The following is a 20774-nucleotide window of genomic DNA, read 5'->3' on the forward strand; positions in this document are numbered from 1 at the left end:
TTTTTAATAACATTTTGTTTTTCTTTGATTTTCTCTTAATCGTTTGAAGTTTTAAAAATGGCGCGTTTCACGGCTGCTAAAACATAAATCGATAAGTGCTTATATTTTCGATACTTTCAAATATACTCGACTGCTCATATTTTCGTTATATTTGAATATGGTACGGTATATTTGTTTGTCTTCTCCACGGTCACACTGAGCTCTTGTGCCGAAAATCCAGATAATTTGAGAATAATTGGCCAATTTCGATCCGCCCCCACGCTGAAGTAATGGTAAGTGTGTCCAGCAGCTCCCAGTAGTCCCCAGAAGCCGGGATTCGCGAATCTGGAGTGCGAATAGGCAGAGATCCGAGTGCCAGTGCCCCAAGCAAACCGCTGACTCTGACTGCGCCCTCTGTCGACGTCAAAAGGGGCTGCCCGTGGTGAGAAGCAACGCCCCCGGTCCAAAGCCCACGCCCACGCCCACGCCCACGCCCACGCCCACGTCCATGTATCCCTGGAGCTCGTCCTCGTACGGCGGTCAGGTGCCCAGTGCCGCCAACGCCCGGGTAAATACTCCGCAAGTCCCAGATTGCGAATCTCGGACGTGTGTAATCTTTATCCCTCTTATCTTCAACTCGGGTAATCCTCGGGCTCTGCTTCCGGACTCTCGATCCGTACTGGCCGAGCAGGCTTATCTCGAGCTATGTGTCTTGTGTGTGTGTGCTCCAAACCGACTTGATGTTCCACCCAGTGGAGTAATTTTCGTTTGCCATGTCTCCTTTCAGACCATGCCGAATGGTTTGGATGACCAGGAGAAGCTGCTCGCCGAGGCCATTGGAGCGGCGAGGAAGCAGGCCTTCCAGATGAACCACTTCCTGGACAAGGAGCGCATGCTGGACTCGCTCAAGTGCGCCAGCACCATGCTGAGTGAGCTTAGGACCTCTCTGCTCTCCCCCAAAAGCTACTACGAGTTGTGTAAGCCATCCAAGGACTTGAATATACACGCCCCGATCTTATAGCATTGCCCCACCACCAGATATGGCCGTCACCAACGAGCTGTGCCACTTGGAGCTGTACCTCAGCGAGAAGAGCGACAAGAAGACGGACCTGTACGAGCTGGTCCAGTACTCGCACACCATTGTGCCTCGCCTGTACCTTTTGATCACCGTGGGCATTGTGTACATCAAGAACGACTCAACGCTGAAGCGCAGTATTCTCAAGGATCTGGTGGAGATGTGCCGCGGCGTCCAGCATCCGCTGCGGGGACTCTTCCTGCGCAACTACCTGCTGCAGTGCACCCGCAACATCCTGCCCGACGTGATGGTGGCGGAGAACGAGCACGAGGGCAACGTGTACGATGCCATCGACTTTGTGCTGACCAACTTCGCCGAGATGAACAAGCTGTGGGTGCGGATGCAGCACCAGGGACACTCCAGCGAGAAGACACGGCGCGAAAAGGAACGCGAGGAGCTGAAGATCCTGGTTGGCACCAATCTGGTGCGACTGTCGCAGCTGGAGTCGGCCACTCTGGAGACCTACCAGCGGCTCATTCTGCCGGGCATTCTGGAGCAGGTGGTCAGCTGCCGGGATGCCATTGCTCAGGAATACCTCATGGAGTGCATCATCCAGGTGTTCCCCGACGAGTTCCACCTCCAGACTCTCGATCCCTTCCTTAAATCCTGCGCCCAGCTGGAGACCGGTGTTAACGTAAAGAACATCATAATATCCCTGATCGAGCGACTGGCTGCCTATAACCAGCGTAGTGGCAAGGTAATCCCTTCAAGAACTTGCATAAATGTACCCAATACTTAATATACTTTCCTTTCAGACTAGCGGCAACGCAATCGATGCCATCATACCCGCCGAGGTGGAACTGTTCGAGGTATTTAGCGTCCAAGTGGCCAACATTGTGCAGACCCGAATGGACATGCCCTTGGAGGACACCATTTCGCTTCAGGTTGCCCTGCTGAGCCTCGCTCAGAAGGTGTATCCCGATCGCGTTGACTATGTGGACAAGGTGCTGGGCACAACCGCACAAATTCTGCAGCGCATGAACATGAACAAGTAGGTTGAGCTCTGGAAGATTTTGCTTTCGTTGCTATATATTCATCCTTTGCAGCATCTCGCACTTGTTGTCCGTAAACCAGGAGCTGTCCCGCTTGCTGCGCATCTGCATCGACTTCTACAACAACGCCTTGACCATCATCCAACTGCACAACTTCTGCCCGCTGCTCGAGAAGTTTGACTACACATCCCGCAAATCGCTGGCCCTGTATCTGGTTATGAACATTCTGGACAACGAGACCGTGGTTCCCATGGCTGACCAGGCGGACAGTCTGCTGACCATCATCACGCCGCTGATAAAAGACGATGAGGCGAACAAAGACAACCCAGTGGCAGCAGGAAACACTAGTCCTGATGCCGAGGAGTTTGCAGAAGAACAAGGCGTTGTGGCACGGTATGTGGATGGTTTCTGCCTAAAAGCCCCTTTTATAACTCATTTCCTTCTTGCAGATTCATTCACCTAATGCGGTCGGAAGAACCTGACATGCAGTACAAGATGCTGCAGACTGCCCGCAAGCATCTGGGCAACGGTGGAGGTCAGCGATTGAAGCATGTCCTGCCGCCACTCGTCTTCGCCGCCTATCAGCTGGCCTTCAAATACAAGGCAATAGCCGAGCAGGACGAGAACTGGGACAAGAAGTGCCAGAAAATCGTGCAGTACTGCCACAGCACCATCAGTGCTCTGGCCAAGGCCGATCTCGCCGACCTGGCGTTGCGTCTTTACCTGCAGGGTGCCCTGGTCATCGGAGAGATTGGCTACACGAACCACGAGACGGTGGCGTACGAGTTCATGACCCAGGCCTTCTCCCTCTACGAGGACGAGATTTCCGACTCCAAGGCGCAACTGGCAGCCATAACGCTTATTATGTCCACATTCGAGCAGATGTCCTGCTTTGGCGAGGAGAACGCCGAGCCGCTCAGAACGAATTGTGCGCTGGCCGCGTCCAAGTTGCTGAAAAAGCCAGATCAATGTCGTGGAGTTGTGGCCTGTGCGGCGCTCTTCTGGAGTGGCAAGTATGTTGGCTCCCTCATTCCTAATTTGGTCATTGTTTGATTAACTCTCTTCCACATCAGACAAAACGGTGAGGAGATGCGGGATGAGAAGCGCACTCTGGACTGCCTGAAGAAGGGCGCTCGCATTGCCTCGCAGTGCTTGGATACCGGCGTGCAGGTGCAACTGTATGTGGAGCTGCTGAACCACTATCTCTTCTACTTCGAGCGCGGCAACTCGCTCATCACCGTGGCCATGCTCAACCAGGTGAATGCGGCTAACTGAATGCGTGAAAACATCGCTAATGTCAATTGCATTTTTCAGCTTATTGCCAAGGTAAACGAGGAGCTGCCCAACCTGGAGCCCAGCGAGGAGACCAAACAGATCGAGAGCCACTACAAGAACACGCTGGCGCACATACGCAGCCGCATGGAGTCCAATGACTCGGCGCTGGAGGTCTCCTTTGCGGGCATCACTCTCAATTAGCCCAGCCCACCCACTTCGGACACCCCCGGCAAGCATCGAAGAGCTGAAGGCGTGAATGTCGATCGGCCAGGCCCGTTTTTGTACTGCTAGTTATCAGCTTGCTCGTAGACCGTTCAGATAACCCAAAGCTCGGCGAGAGTATCCAAATTGCTTGTGTGAGATATGATATTCCATGGTTAGGAAAGTTGTGGGCCTTCGACCAACTTTTGTTTTGTCAATTTGATTTCGATCGTAATCGTAAGTGCAAAGTAAAAACATTCTTGATTATTTTCCTGATTTATTTAGTATGATAGCTATGCGTAAATAATCCCCCAACCCACAGAGGATTTTTACTTTACTACTCTATTTAATCCTTTACCCTACCTACCCTAAAAACTAATGTGAAAATATTGTTAAACAAAAATTATACAATCTTACATACGTTTATCGAATTGGTTCACGAATCGCCACGCGCTACGTATAAATATGTATTACAAATAAAGTTAAGATCAAAGTGTTTTCGCGAACAATTCGCCTGGATGTGTGGCCTCTGAACTAAAGTGAATCAAAAGTCGTCGTCGATAACATGTAAAGTAATTCGTTTATTAAAAATATATAAGCCGACCGGTCTATCAATCAGCTAACTTAGCTTCCATTTACAATACACAATGAGTTTCGCCCTCGTACATACATATCCTACAGACTCTCGCCGATCTGATGTTCGTCCTTCCATCAATCACATGCGCTACATTTATTGTGTTAGATGCTCGATTTCTTCTGCTTTTCCTCTGGTTGTTGTGGCAGTTTTTGGGGGGATGGAGCGGTGGTTTAGTGGCAGTTTCGTGTTGCTTCGAGACCAGTTAGTGGGTGAGAAAAGTGGTTAGGGACAGGGACAGGCCTGGTACTGCGGGCAGTTAACATGGTGCGTTTGCGCAACTTAAAGCTAATCGGTTTTAGTCACTAGGTTCTAAGCATAAACATTACAGATAGAAGCGCCTAATTCACTTTGAGTGCTATTTAGCAAATGGAAAATTTTGAAGCATGAGATAAATTTGTTTTCGTTTCTGCATAGCTATAGCTCGAGATTGCTCGGTGCGAGGCGTAGGCCGTCCCATTAGGCCGACTTCACGTTGTAGTAGTTGTAGACGAAGGGCCAGGAGGCCAGCACGTACTCCTCGATGCCGCACTCGTTGGAGCCGCGCAGGATGCGGAAGTAGCCGTGCTCGCCCCACCACGGGCCCCACGAGTTGGCCGCAATCTGTGTGCCGAACGAAAAAGAGGGTCAGCTAAGAGTGGCCAAAGATTAATCCAAAATACTAACCCAAAACTTATCGCCGTTGTGCTCCTCGCCCCAGCCAACCAACTTGACCGAGTGGAAGCCAGTGGGTGCTCCACGATTGGCCGCCGTCTGGCGGTAGACGCCGCCCGAGTAGGCGAAGAAGTCGCGGTACACCCGCATGGTAGCCTGGACGGGGCCGGACTGATAGATCTCGGCCATGATGTCGGACTCGCGACTGAGACTGTAGGCCGGGCCCACGGTGTAGAAGGCGTCCCGGTCCACGTTGCCCACCGGACGGCAGCCGTTGGCCCGCAGCGAGCGACTGTTGTGGCGGATCTTGCAGGCGTCGCGGTGCTGGGTGTACGGATAGCAGCCCTCGTCGACCACGCCCTTCTTGTGCAGGTAGCGCCAGGCGGCGTCCAAATGTCCGCCCTCGCAGCCCTGCTGGCGGCGCGTGCATGAGAGGATATTCTGGGCGGACAGCTGGACGGATTCCTTGCCCTTGCTCTGGATGGCGAACCGGTCGCTGGCCACCGAGGTGGTGGACAGCACCCAGGAGGCACCGCACCAGCCCTGATCGGGCACCTCCGAAATGTAGCTGGACCACTTGTCCACGGCACTGAAGGATCGGGGCAGACCGTCGGCTGGGTTCTTCAGGCGGGACATCGATTTCACGCGATACGTGGGCTCCTTGGTGCCCAGACGCAGACGCAGACCCTCGGCGTACTTGCGGCCCAACCATTCTGGATACTTGCGGGCAGACCAGCCCAGCTGGTGGATGGAGTTGACGCCGTTGATCAGCTCGTCGTCGGTGAGGCACAGGTCCGTGTCGCACTGCACCCGGCCGCCGTCCAGGCAGCGGCACTCGTTGCAGTTGTCAAACGTGGTGTTGAACTTGGTGAAGTAGGTGCCCTCGTGCAGGCAGGCGACCACCGGATCCGCCTCCCCGAAGCAGAAGGAGCGGTAGTCCGGGCAGCAGTCGCTCGAGTCGTCGCGGTCACAGAACTCATCGCAGTAGCAAAGAGTGTCTGGAAAAGGGGCAACAAATATACTCTCAGATGAACATTATACTTATTTTCCTTAATCCTATGCCGTATAATATTGTGCGAATTTAGAAAATGGAACAAAAAACTCTGATAGCATTTTTCCTTTATTCTAGCACATTGTCATTAATTTTGGAATAATCACCTGCCAAATATGAAAGAGAGAGGAAGACGTAGGATGTGCTAGAAAACGTTAATTTCAAATTTATGTAGAGCGTCTAGTTTCTGGCCCGTCTAAGCTGATGACTTTGAGTTACCACCACCCTCTCCACACAAACTCCTTTTATTAATACACAGCAAAAAGATGTTAAGTTAATATCAATTTTATGTTCACCGTTTTGTAAGTTCACTAGCTTACAATTTATTATAATTGATTCAGTTTGTCAAGACATGGTTATTAGTAAAGATCACTTCAAACAGCTTTTTAGATAAGATTGACAATTAACGTTTTAAGTCCTATGCTATTTCAATTGGTATAATATTGAGATCGCCTTTTAGTATCGGTATTCCGAGAATATACTGTCTGCAATTCTTATACTTGCAATTGTTGTAACTAGATCTAGCGCTATTTAAATATGATATATATTTTACAATTAAGTGTTGATAATTTCCCCATAAAATGAACATACATTTTTTTGTGTGCACTTATTGCTTAAAAGTCAATAATGATTTTGTAGGTAACTTTTTCTAAAATTAAGAAAATATTTTGTAAAATAAACTAATTTGTTTTCTAGGTGTAAAATGAAATTTAAGTAATTTAGTTTAAGTAGTTTATTCACAATAGATCCTTGAGCAAATGATGCTATAAAATAAGTGGAATATGTTGTAAAATTCAACTTAATAAGTGCAGATACTTCTTGCAGTAGTCTATTCTAACTTTTTGTACTTGAAAATAAATAAATAATTTCAATTGAAATTCTTTTGTTCCCTAACTAAGCAAGTAAGTATTTTTAAAGGGCTCTATAAAAAATAAATAAATATAAAATCACAATTTAAAATACAATGTATATTAAGTTTCATGATTTAATATACAAATCTTTAAATAAACATGGAAAACATTAGACTTAAAATGGGTTAAAGCAAATTATCATCATCGTGACGATCGCACCTTCAATGCTGCGATAGGCAATAAGTTTAAATATCTGGTTGAAATTGTATTTATTTAGTCGCATGTTTATTCATTTTTCGTCCCAAAATTTGATATCAGAAATTTTGTTTGTTGAAGGTGCGATCGTCACTACTTTTTTACTTCGTTAGGAGATGTTTTTGTTTGATTTAGTATAAACTGCTTGGACTACGTTTTTTTTTTACCAATGTTTAACTTTTATGGATGATAAGTATTCCTGTACGCTTTTTTTATATCTGCTTTGATTTCATAGGGATATACTTACTAGCGATGGGTAGCGAACAGCCATCGTGCCGTTCCTTGCAGCAGGTGTTGCGCATTTCGCAGTACGGACCCGGGAAGTCTCGTTTTATGGTGGGATCGATGACGCTGGCCACGCCCATTAGCAGGGCCAATAGGCCCACCAGCTGGGCGCACTTGATGGTCATGGTTTTTCAAACGACCTCTTATCTGCAACTAAAGCGGCGAAATTAGAAAATTTCAATTTTTGCATATGTCTCCGGAAAGATTATCTTATCGGTTAGATCACAGCCAGATAAACGATCTGCAATTTGTCAACAATCAACAAGCCATATACACAAAATTCCACACATCGCTTATACCCATGCGATACCGTCAAACAATTAGGCAAATGTGGTTGGGAATGAGAAACCCGTTCGTTCTAGGTGAGATTAATTAATTGGTACAGTCAAACTTCCAATATCTCAGACAAAAATCAGTTAGGTGCTTATCCTTTTCGCTTTGCTTAAATTACCATTTTTAATAATTTAATATAACTGACAATCATTTTAACACCTAATTCTTAAAATACAATTTAAAATACATTTATTGCACACCAAATCATTGCAAAAAGTATATTAGGGTTTTTATTTTTTGGAAAACGCTCACTTAAATTTCCCTTTAAATGAATTGTTTGCATTGCGTGCGTTTTTTACTTTCACGAGTCGAGTTTTCCACTAATAGTGCATTCGCGCTCCAAAAGTATACCCGGTAGAAATTTATGTTCGTATTTTTAATTTTGCCCATTTGTTCCTATTCGAAATATTTTTGCTAAATTATTTAATCTTTGACTCCAATGAAATGTTTTTCCCGAGTCCGTTTATACTTTTAATAGTCTCCAAGAATGTATAAAATCATTATATATTAATTAGATTTGTTTAGCTTGATAGTAAACCCAGAATAAAATAATTCCGAAAAACGCTAAAAAACTGTCCGAAATTTAAGGTCATTTGACCTAATATTACGCTCAAGGAATTGGGGATTACAGGTAATAAATTTTTATTTAATACAATTTTATGCGCCTTATGACCCAAAAAATACAAAAATAATTCTTGAGTATTAATATTTTTCCTTTACGTATATTACGATTCTTAAATATATTAATGTTTCCTGATAAAAAACATTAATTTTTGTTTAGGTGTACGATCTTTTTGTGATCGCGTTTTTAAGAATCTTCCGATTTGATTATTACATGTTTAAGATTTTTATATGAGAGAGTTCGTTGCTAAGTGTCTGTTTATTGAGCAAAACACTTGAACTAAGTAAAACATATAAAAACATACTAAAGCAAGGGCTTTTATAAACAGTTATTAATAAATAGGTTTGCGTACATTAAATAAAAACTTTGATTTTGTTTCTAACTTGAAGTCACTGTCACTCGACACTTAAAGTTGGCAAATGAGGGTTCGAGTTTTGAAAGTTCGATTTTATATCTTTTGGATACGGGCAGTTCCTCATCAGAAATTCGCTGGTCGTGCACAGACAAACAGTTAACAGTTAGCTCCGCTATATATATTTTGATGACGCCAGCTTGTTTCCCTGTCCGAGGTTTAAGCAAAAACGTTTCTCTTCCCCCACTTGGTTCGGTCCGTTCTGGCTTCTTTGATTCGGCAACGAATTCAAATTTGCGCACTCAAGTCGAAATCAATCCGTAGAATTACTCTCAAAAGCGCCCTGTTATTTCATTTCGTTTTGGCGCTTTAATATGTTTCTTTTCGGCTTATAATTCTGGAGACGAAGACGAAGATTAAACGTGTTTATGTCTGAAAACACGACGCGAAGCCAAAGTTTTAATAAGTAAATGCAAATTGCAAATAGATTTTCCTGTTTCGCCTGTTGGCCAAAACAAAACCGTCAGCGTTTTCGCCGAATGTGGCACAAAATGTATTCAAATAAAACATATCGCACACATATAAGTTTAGACATCTTCTGAATCACGAGTGGCTGAGACCAAACAAAAGTCTCTAAGGTGTTCAAACATTCCCCCACCCAAGTATTATTATTTGAATTTTTTGGTGCTGATTGTTCGCTAATGCTGAACCCGTTTTTAATTTAGTGATAATTAATTTAAAAGTTCGAGTTGATAATTGATTGCCAAGTCAATTGGCAATAAAGTTTTGGCGTGAATAAAATAAGCGCAAAAGATTGAAATTAAATTGTAGTTGGAGCCGTTACGAAGGTCTATAATTAGAAGCCCCGTAAACAATGCAGTTTATTAACTTCGTCTCAGATTGGTAAAGATTGTTGACAGATTGGTAAAAATTGTTGACACTTTAGACTGCCGGAACACAAACACCACTGCTGATTTCTGATGGAGCAAGAGATATTTTGAATTCCAGGCATTAAATTGAAGCCCAAACAATCTCGTCTTTGCTGACACAGCAGTCTGGTAAACAAAAGCTAAGGCTTCAGAACCTTTTACTTGCCCGCAAGCGTATACGCAATACTAACATTTTGATAAGTTTGCACAATTCGAGTCAAATGCCCGCACCTAATGGCCAATAATTGGAGGCGTTCGTTCTGTGCTGTTCCGTTTTTTTTTTTTTTTAGAGTTTCAATTCGATTTTCTTATCGCGCTGTTCCTACTCCGATCGCGGTTGATTGCTGACTGAATTCGGTTAGAATTATGGGCCACCACATAAGGTTGCTGCTTCTGTTATTGCTGCTGCTGCTGCTGCTGCTGTCTGCTGCTGCGCTGCGCTGCTGCCAGATCTTGTATGATATAGCTATAGCTGTAGCCATAGCCATAGCCGCAGCCATAGCCACAGCCATAGCGTAAGTGGCAGGTGGTGGTCTACAGAACGGAGGAGAGAGCGAGAGAGCGAGAGAGCCGTCCTGCTGTTACTGCCACTGTGGCGTATACGTCATATGACTCTGCTGGGTTAACAGCAGAACGCTTCCCAAGGTATTTTGGGGGGCAAAATGTTTGCCCGGATTTGGCAAACAGCGGCAAAATGAAAGAAGCGATAGTGGGTGCAATGTGTGTGGGCGGATGGCAGCGGTATGCAGCCCATCGGTTGAAGGTCAGAGATCATTAAAAACCACTTTCATGTGCAAATTCCTGGGCACATTTTCGTGTGCAGTTAAATTTAGTTCTCGGGTTTGTTTTTGTTTGCCCTTATCTGGACCCAAAAAATTTAACTTATCAATTGATAATATTAAATTGATAATTGAAACGAATTCGAGTTCAAGGCCTTCAGACCATAATACAATAAACAGAAAATATTGAATTTTTGGCAAGTCAGTGTGGAATTGTTATGCTATCTATTATTTTGCGCAACATGCCAAGTATCTGGTTTGCCAGTTGCTTTGAGGATGCGATCATCGCCAATCTGTCTGGCATTTCACTTAACTTCGATCTGAAGCTTCTGCTCTTTGCATATAAGTATTTGCAATTAAGAGCACATGCAATTGCAAATATCTCTCTCATATATAGACCGCATCATCATCTCAGTTAACTGGGCATCGTCATCGTGGCGGGATGATCCAATTTCTAATTACGTCTAAAACAAATAAGCTATTCCTCAACCTTTATTTGTTTATCGATGAGTAAACTTATAGCAAATATGCCCGGCAAAAGCCGGAAGTTTCTTTGAAAACTTTGCTTATGATTCACGATAAGGCATTTCCCTTTTATTATTTGTCGAAACGATAGATTAAATTACAAACACAAAAGAAAAATAATGTAGGCAAAGGAAAAAAAAACGACCCACAAACATTAGGAAAGCAAAATAAAAAGCATGTTTCCGACGCTAAATGAGGAACAAATCAGGCCTCGATGTGTGAAATAAAGCCATCAGACGACATTAAGTCGCTCGGTCGCCCGACGCGATTTGCATGACATTAAACTTCAATTTTACGAGCGATTTCGGTCCGCTGCGGGCCAAATTACGATCTGAGCCCCAAAGCGGACAAAAGCGCGCCAAGAGATTGATGGAGACCAGAGCGAATGGCCAAGTCAAAAGTCGGTCTGAGTAGTGGCCCTTTCTCCTTGTACATTTACCACTAATCTGCTCAAGGTATTGGATAAGATTAGGCCAACAAATAATGCCTTGGGATGCGAATTTAGACAGACTAATCCGTTTGCAATAGGAAGTATAAAAAACGGGCAAGCCTAACTGATTTCAAGAGCAATTTCTACTTCCTAACATTAAAAAAGGCATATGTAATCCTTGAATATCTAATAACTAATTTTCAGTTAAAAGAAGAATAAGATTAGGCAGATTGGACAAAAATTAACTAAAAGTAAGCCAGTTAAGCTTAACTGAATGCAATTGCAATGCTTAATTCCTGCCATTGGAATTGCATGAGCAATCCCTGAATATCTAATCTCTAACTTACTAATGACCGCACGACAACTGTCCAGTTGTGACTACATTGATCCATCGCAATGGAATGCAATTAAGGTGAACTATCGACGTGAGAAACCGATGACAATCTGCCAGGTAAATGAAGTCATTAAAGTGTCGTCGTCGGGTGAATGAAACACGTCCGACTGGCATATGCCTAATCACGGCAAATGCCTGACTTAAACTGGGCAATCAATTAGCTGGTATTTATACATAATTATGCCATTACTTAATTGGCCCCTGATTAGCATTATTTGTTTGGCTATGCGGGCCAAAAGGCTTTTTATTGATATTCTGGCAATACGCACTTGGACTTTATTGGCTGTATAGATTGGCTGGCATTCCAAAGCACTGAAATCATATTGTTGAATTGAATTGCTTGGACACGGGTATCTGGACAAATAGGCGGAGCAGGCGGAACAGGTGTTTTCGATACCTGAAAGTAGTTCAAGAACGCGCCAATCCAATGCCAATCCCACTTCACATGTAACTTCCTTATCGCGGATGTTATCGGTACGATTTACATTGTTCAATTTGGGGACAGATTCATATTATTTCGTCATAGCGCCAACTGATAATTTGTTATGGTTAGACGACATAAAAATGGGGAAACTTCGGTCATAAATCGAAAGATTCCCCCGTGAATGCCTCTTTATTGTCTAGAAGTTGCGAACGGAATTTTAATCAGCTCTCCTGTCGAAGTCATTTAGCTTTTGCATACATTTGTCTGAAGAAATTTCTTTCGGCCCATTTGAGTCGGACTGCGAATGGGGCTATTTTCAGAAATTAATAACTGTGGTTAATCGTTTCCGAATCGAATGAATTGCAATGCAAATATACCAAAGAATGCATAAATATTTGCCGGAATTCATTGGGCATTTTCATCCGTCCATAATCAATTAACTGATCATTAAAAAGTGTATTTATTTGCTCAGTTCTTTAACGGTCTGTCTTTGTTTATGTGCAATTGCGGGTGGGTATTTTTAACTTGTTGATCAAGCAATTAATGAAGTGTATGCCAGAAGGAATTTCGGCTTTCTCCTTGGTGTTCGGGGTCACCGGCTGGACTGCAACCTTGATCGGATCGATTGAGGGAATATTTCGGTGGAAATAGAGGTATTTATTTTCCAACAATTACAGAGAAATTTAGTGTAGGTATGTGAGGAATTTTCGTAAATCGAATTGAGTTGGGTGTCTTCAAGGTCGAGGTCTCTCGGTTTGGCACGCAATATTCGCATCAGTTCAATTTTGGGGGAATATTGGTCAAGTAATGACGAAATAGAGCAAGTGGAAGTGTGACCACAAGGCGAATTAAATTAATTTCATTTATCAATTTGGGCAATTCTTGGTCGGCAGCCACAAACAAGACAAGAACACGATCCGCCAGAGAAGCGGAGGTCAGCGGGCAATAAAAGACATTCTTTTTTCTTTTTGGCATATTTGTGTTTAATATCTCAAATTGTCGATTCGTTTCAATTACACTCCACTTGTCGGGCATCAAGTGCAGGGCGTCTGTTTTGTTTTATGCAATTTAAATACTTATGGTTCGGCTCTCTGACATTGAAAGTGAATTATTATATTAACAATTTAAGGAAAAAACACAATTACGCGACGACAGACAGAGGTGTCAGGCAAAGTAAACGCGAGAGTTGTCTGTGCGCCAAAGTATTTTATTTATGCGAGTGCAGACAAAGTGCTGGGAATTTGACAGTTTGACAATTGGTTTATTATTACTCTCTCGCCCAGCTGCTCGATAGCCAATTTATTGATCGGCTTCGATTTCAGCATTGTTTCCGGGTGCAACTAACACACCCAATCAGATGGCCAGTTTACATTGCATTTCTATTGTTGTGTTACAGTTTACGACTTGCCATTTGGTGTTGATTTTACCGCGCCAAAGAAAATAAATCGCATAATCCTATCAGCTGATCACAGCGATTTGGCTATTTATAAGAGTTATTTCACGAAAGAATGGAAAGCAATCCAAGCAGCCAAGCGGCTATTTTAAAACATTTGCAAACACTCTAGACCGACGTCATAGATTAAATGAGTTTGGAATATTCACGGCTAGCTGGAGCATATTTATGTATATTTCTGATAATCGGCAGCTGTGCCATTAGGTGGAAATTCGAAAAATGGAAAAAATTCTGCCCGCCACTTGATTATTTCACGGCTGCTTAAGTTTCCTTGATCGTGAATTTGTTTGCGGCCTTGAAGATTTTACTCCTCGATGCAGATTGTTACATCTTGTCGCTGTCTTATGGACCGGAATCACCTGTTCATCGGTTGCGCTTTATGTGGCGAATAAACATTTCCCTGTTTATGTTTATTAAAATTCTTAAAGGCAAACAAAGCTTGATGTTTGGATACGCGGAATGAAATTGTTTTTCTCCATTGTCGATATTGCCTGTTGTTGATAATTAATAATTCGCTCATCGAAAACAATTCAATGGGTGGAAGAAGATGTGTGTAAGCTTCTATATTTAGCTGCAGACGTCGACTTATTAGCAGGGCAGGTGTACTACACAGTACTCTTAAAAGTTGCACTCGAGTGCCCCCACACAACTCGAATATTATTGCTATTTTTTTTTGGCATGTTTGCAGTGTGATTGGTAATTATCGCACATGTCAGTCACTCAGCTGCGGGTCTCCGAAATGGGCGTCTTGTCAATCCACCTCTCGAACTCGTCATCACGTCACTTAAATCCAACCCATACCCATCCCCACCCACACACAGAGTACAAGTTATATATGTATATATATGCATTATATGAAACAAGCGAGATCAGATGTTTTCAAGGCTGTTCCGTAAGTCGTAACATATGGGTTGGGAGAACAAGGCCCTCAAGCATTGTAAAGCGAGACCTAGCCCAATCGTCACTTCTCGCAGCGAGTTGTCAAAATCACTCGACTTAACACGTAGCGGGGTCTAGAACTGGTTGGGAATTACACGCGATCCATCAGAGGGTAAGAATTTTTGATAGCACAACAGTGCTGCTATTGGGGCCTGTTGCCATAACAGCTCTGTAGAGCTCCACTCGCTGAGTGAACGAATTTTAATGGGCCCTTGCCTTTGCCTTTGCTTTTCTTGGCGCTAATTTACGGAGCTGGCTGGAATCCCGAGTTGTGTGTTTTATGTTTATTGTGGCCGCTTCGTTTGCCGTTTAATTTTCGCTTTGCTGTTAGCACTTAAGCTAAAATGCCTTGCCATCAAGTTCCCAGATTGTTGCAGCGAAGGGAACCAAAATAAACCAATGGGGCTCATAAAACGGTGAGCAAAATAGACAGAATGATTTGTTTACTAGCCGGCTCGCTTAATAGTTTTCTGGGTAATATAATCCAAACTAAACGGTTTACTCCCCCACAAATTAATGACGTTCATTTTGGATATCTGTATTGGCAAATATGTATAGATGCATATGGGATCATTGTGCGGTAAACAAGTTAATTTATACTGGTTCAGTTTTTTTTAGAAACAAGCAATGCACTTGAATTATATAATTTTTTTTTTGCAGATTTAAGTGTCAATTCCTTAAATAGTATTTAATTTATTTCTGTTTTGTAAAATGTTAAGATTTATTTCTTTTAATTAGACTTTGAATAGATAAAAGAAATAATGAGATTTACAATTCAAATTGTTATGAACAAATTGTGAAACAAAGGAAACAAAATTAATTTATTTTTGGCACAGGCTACGCAGCTGTAATTGATTGCCTACAACTTTATTTTTCCATGACAATAATTTTGGATTTGGGTATAATGTTATATGTTATGTTTCTTTAAATGCTGAAAAGCGGATTCAGCGCAGTGTTGTGAATTATGTTTTCGGAGTTTAACTCCCCCGTCAATTATTTTATATTTGCAATGGTTAACATGTGCTCAATCGAACTTATTATTAATTGCTTTGCATGGGCTCGGGACAAATGTTTTAATTATACTGAGAGTAGTGCTTTCGATACGGCTTGTCCCATATTCGACCGCCTACGGTCCCATGGGCTTCGAGCAGGCCAGTGGGACAAGTCTGATATCTGTGATCTCGGCAGTTGCCCCGCCCTCCGCCATCCGATTTCCGCCTGCCGCCCCCCGACTTTGGATTTAGCTCCGCTTTTTGCCTCGACTCAGTGCCAGACTGAGCTCCAATCTTAACCCGAATCCGAATGTTATACAAGCGGTTTGTCTGTCTGGAGCGTTGGTGTCACTCGGAGTTCTATTCATAGCCGACTTGCTTCTGATTTAGCCTCTGATTCGCATAACGAATCTTTTCTTGGCACTTTCTTCTTTACGCCAATCAACCGAAAAAAGTAGCGCAATTAGGGCCAAAGCGAATTCATTTGAAATTACCCTGACTGAAAATTATTTGTACTTATTTGCATTGCCAAATATTGGGCGAACCGTGAACTAACATTTACAACGATGTGTTTTGGGGCCTGCCAAAAATTTCATTTGAAACAGATGGCAAGCATTTACTTTTACTTTTCAACAGAGGATTATATTAATATTGCAATTGCAATGCAGAGAAACACACTTTTACCAAGAATTTCAAGTAGGAAATTATCATGCATTTTGAAAAAACTCGGATATTAATAGACACAATTAGTTTGTTATTCTAATTTATTGATACAATTTTATCTAGAGAAAGGTGTATATAACAAATGTTTATTTGTTTGATTAGTTTTTCAAGAAAAATGTGTAAATATATATGTGAGTTTTTACCTCAGTGATGAGTGCAACCTTTTGTAAGTATCGTAAACGATCCAACAACAAACTTTATAAAACAGGAATTTATAGATACATATAAATTGCGAAAATAAACACAGGAATAAGGAATTGTTCATATCTAAACGTTTTTTTTGTATTTAATTTTGGTATTTTTAGCTTTAACTTTTTAAGCTTTAATCTTTCGATCCTTAAAGGGGTAACTGGGTTAATGAGCTTCCCGAAAAAGTCCCAATAAACCGAAAAATGTGATCACTTCAAATTCGTGACAATTGTCGCTTTCGCGGATGTTTGTGCCATTGTTTCGGCCAGAAAGTCATTGTCAATGCCAAGAGCGAATCATTTGGCGTGCGATAGATACAGCTGTATCTGCTTGTAGATACACATACGATCCGTGTACATGGGCAAGTTGATTTTATTGCGGCCTCATCCAATGTCAGTGACACTCAGGCAGTGTCAATGTCTGCAGGCCGATGACAAGGCATTCGCTCATCGGGCTTAATGTGCTTTGTATTCCCCAAAAAGTGATATTTGTTTGTGAGACTGAATCATAGCGATGCTATTTGGCTACATGTACGGATATAGATGTGACGTGCCCCCAAACAAAAACAAAAAGTATTTTTGCCTACCTCTTTTACGCTTGTCACACTGCTCAACAATGTCGCTCCAATTGTGTTGTATAGTTAATTTCCCTTCCATTATTTTGCGCAGTTAGCCCAAAAACTTTGTGTGCTGTTAATGGGTGACATGTCATCATAAATTAATTGCCCTCGAGTGATAAATTGATGGAACAATACAGTACCTAAACTTAATATCTCATAAATTAATTGGACGTAGAAAAATAAAAATTTAAATACACAAAAAAATGTGAAATTTTGGGTTGGGAAATTTTTTGCTGTTCCATCTAGAACAATTTTGGTAAACAGAGTGGCTTAGTTAAAAATTTATAAGTATATGTTACTCCAACATATTATATATTTCAATTTAATACATTTTATGATACTTGTAGATGAGAGGAATAAACTCTTTTCTTTAATTTACCACCTAGAAAATTATTGTAGTTGAGTATCTCTTTGATTTTGAGTATCTCTTCCATAATTTATTTTGAATTTTTCCAACGTTTTGTCTAAATTAATTATTTTATAGTAAAAAAAAGAATTTTACGCTTGTGCTTGGCTATTCTAAACACTTCCATTTTGAAGGGACAAAGAGGTAATGTGTACTTAAAAAGGTTGTCTTAATTAAGTATCTCATGGATAAGCAATTCCCACTTTTGTCGTCGTCAACTATTCACTAGCCCCATTCATGAACTTTTATGGCTTTATTCGCTCTATCTATCGATCTGACTGGCTGTCATTTTCTGGACTGGGGTTTCACTTTGGCCAAGTTCAATTAGCACTGGTTGCATAATTGAAAGTGCCAACAGGTTCCCCCGATTCGATCGCAGGGCGCCACTTTAGCGCTCGCCAAGGTGTGAACTGCTAATGGGCCACAAATATTGTGGCAATGCCCAGAGCAACTGACTCTGAAAAGTAAATAACCCAAAGCCCGTGTTTCTTGGCCAAACAAAAAATGCCTATCAGTGTTGCAGGTGGGCCGTGACGTCACGTAGATCCGTATTTGCCGCTGCACTCGAGTGGCAATGGCGGTGACGTCATTTGTCAACCTGCTGACAGCCGACTGATAGCTAAGTGCATTTTCCATTTAGCGCCATTGAATCACTGATTGAATGGGTTTCGTTCGATACGTGCCATAAATCAAAACCGACGGCAGAGCGCAACTGCTTCTGTGACATCGTCGGATCGTATTTCTCGTTAAATGGCGAATAGAGATACATTAAGAAAAGCGGATACATTCCATCACCTGCGAAAGGTCAAAGTTGATTGCCGGGGTGTGGGAGTTTATTTGGTTGCATGCAAACACCCCAGGCGAGTCATAACCACATTGTATTAATCGTAATAGCCACAATAACCATTCGAATCAATTGCGAAAAAATGCTAAGATCGGACTGATACTCGAAGCGTGTCAATTGCGAATAAATAAATGTGGGCATTTAACATATTTTCGTACTATAGCAATAACCTTAACCGCCGCGCCACTCGGCGGCTAACAGTGCGTATGAGCCATATTTCAAAATGATGACGGAGCAATTGAAGGCAGAATGTAAACTGCTTGTGATGCAATTTACATTTTAATTGCCGTTTACCGAGCTGTGTGTTCTTGCCCAGGCCAATCCATTTAAATGGCGCTTTGCCTAATGACAACGTCACGTTCCCCCGTTTACAGTGGGCCCCGGCTAACACTTCCCCATTTCGAATTCGGGCTATGCAAATATGCGCCATCTGAACTTTTCGAATCATTGATTATGCAAATGCCGCAGAGGTAATCAAATAGGTTTGAGGGTTGTGGCACATACTTAACGAGTCGTAAAGCCTCTGAGAATGATGTAAATGCAAATTGGATCGGCGACAAAAAAGATCGTAAGTGTAGCGGGGAGGAATTAATTTTCGGAGCTACGCCTGAAGCCTGAAGCCTGAAGCCCGATCTTGGGTTCAAGATCCCCTAACTCTAAGAGCGTCATCCCGCGACCAGAGATAAATATGACATCACCTGGACAAGACCAGTAGCTACATGACTGGGCTTTAGCTCACTCGTCAGGTGTGTTTGTGTTTGTTTGTTTTTGATTTTCAGGCAGTGGCTGCGGAGGGGGAGGGGCCGGAACTGGACCGGATTGCGTGTTTGCGTCGTCCACTCAGTAATGAAAAACTGACTAATTTATGGGATTAGTGGCGATGGCGATGATACAAATACCGAATATTTGGCTGCTCTGGTTTTCGGGTGTTCCATTACAGATTGCTCAGGCATCGCTTCCTGCCCGAATTCTGGTTAACCTTAGAGCCAACCGCATTTAAATAGATGTATTTCTGGCTGATCAGCACATTTTGCGCCGTGATATCTGACCCCTTTTCTGGGGTTACACACAAATCACTCAGGAAAGTGCATTCGGCGGCTGGTGTGAGCTGCAATTAGGAATTCCACGTGCCCAAGTTCACGGTCAGTGGAGCAAAATACACAGAACTAGAATAACATGTTCCCCTCCTGACGTTCTAATGCCGAAAGTAAACATTTGCCAGAGAAATTCCAGCTGCACATCGAAAATAAGACGCAATCCCCAGGTTGTCTATTTGCCTTAAGATACGAATTCAGCGCCAAAACCAACATCTTTCTTCCACGATGATCGATTGCAAATTCGTGGAGAATGTGGAAATGCCTCGTGTTAGTAGGGAATTTTCTCCTATTTTTCTTAAATAGCGTGACTGTGCTCCGTTGCCCGTTTTTGCATCCGTATCTGGAGAAGGCATCTGCATCTGCTCTGCACCCACGAAACGCCATCAGCGCTTTTGGCCAGACCCGATCTTGGCCCAAAGTGGCACAGCCATCTTCCAGACTTTCTAGTGCGTCCCATGAAAAATGCAAGTTCAAGCTCAGATTTCTGATAAATGTTTCTGCCTGTAGAAATTTCCAGCAGGCCAAAGGGGGCCAAAAGTCAGGCTAAATGGGTTAACAATTCTTTACCTACGCCGATCTAGCAACTTAACTACCTGGATTAGCGCAGATATTCAATCTGTTTGCCTAGTCTGATTAATTAGCAAGTGTTAACTGATAGCTGTCAGAGTGAGTACCACCTGTTTTTGTTTTTCCGACTCGAATTTCTGTTTGTGGGCACACACTCGTTTACCGCAAATCCGGGGACAAGCCATCTGATATTGATTTCCCGCCAAGCCACGCATTAAATTTCGATTTCAACACATGCGATTGGTGGCAGTTCGAGCTGGATTGGATTTGGTTTGCATTATCTAACTCAAATTCTCACCTGTCGCAGTCAACTGAAGGGGCAATCACAGCACCGAAATCGGGACTTTTTAATGCAAAGACACACTCGCGCACTTTTATTTGGCTAACAGCAGTCAGCTGAAATTAGCGTCAAATTGGGCATAAACCTTACAGACTGATCTGATCCGCACTCGCGTTTACTGTCGCGACAGATTTGGAATTCGGACTGCGACTGAGCCAAGTTGCTAGACTAAACTGCGATCGGAGGACTGAAAATCGGGGAAACGACGCCACTCCAAAAGCCGACAAGCGGCTGCCGACAAGCGACTTGCTTTTTGCGACCACAACGAACCTCACTCCTCTGACGGCTTCCACTTTTCGCTGAGCCCACAAATCGTTGAACAAGCAAATTTTTCGAGAACTTTTTAAACAAAACAAACCAACAAGAAAACATATTCAAAGTAACCTAAACAGTGAAACAACGAAATACAAAAATATACAATCTATAATTTATGGTATGTGATCTGATGTGATGACGTTTTTTAAATTGGTTTCTTACAAATTTTCAAGCCAGTAAAAAATATAGTAGCTTTACACAAAAGATCGGATTTGCTTATTTTATTCAAAATACCTATTAAAATTTTTTT

General features: G+C 42.6%; 2 protein-coding genes across 3 annotated transcripts; one reads left to right on the plus strand and one right to left on the minus strand.

Moving 5' to 3' along the window:
- The first annotated feature begins 156 nt into the window (after nt 1-156).
- Nucleotides 157-4041, plus strand: LOC128255402 (vacuolar protein sorting-associated protein 35). The gene is made up of 8 exons (XM_052984996.1): nt 157-547; nt 767-956; nt 1018-1751; nt 1810-2045; nt 2101-2439; nt 2496-3059; nt 3120-3303; nt 3361-4041. Exons 1-8 carry the CDS (start codon nt 488-490, stop codon nt 3520-3522), a joined length of 2469 nt encoding a protein of 822 aa, XP_052840956.1. The 5' UTR covers nt 157-487; the 3' UTR covers nt 3523-4041.
- A 264-nt stretch (nt 4042-4305) lies between these two features.
- On the minus strand, nt 4306-20412 carry LOC128255420 (tubulointerstitial nephritis antigen-like). Of its 2 annotated transcripts, none has more exons than XM_052985019.1 (4): nt 20168-20412; nt 7215-7405; nt 4823-5808; nt 4306-4759 (listed from the first exon to the last, which is right to left on the minus strand). In XM_052985019.1, the coding sequence occupies exons 2-4, from the start codon at nt 7375-7377 to the stop codon at nt 4616-4618; spliced, it is 1293 nt and encodes a 430-aa protein (XP_052840979.1). In that variant the 5' UTR covers nt 7378-7405; nt 20168-20412; the 3' UTR covers nt 4306-4615. The 2 variants fall into 2 exon arrangements, with proteins under 2 accessions (XP_052840979.1, XP_052840978.1); XM_052985018.1 differs by lacking the exon at nt 20168-20412 and adding an exon at nt 9680-9849.
- Between the last annotated feature and the right edge of the window lie 362 nt (nt 20413-20774).

This window comes from Drosophila gunungcola (assembly GCF_025200985.1).
Source record: "Drosophila gunungcola strain Sukarami chromosome 2R unlocalized genomic scaffold, Dgunungcola_SK_2 000011F, whole genome shotgun sequence".
Taxonomy (NCBI): domain Eukaryota; kingdom Metazoa; phylum Arthropoda; class Insecta; order Diptera; family Drosophilidae; genus Drosophila; species Drosophila gunungcola.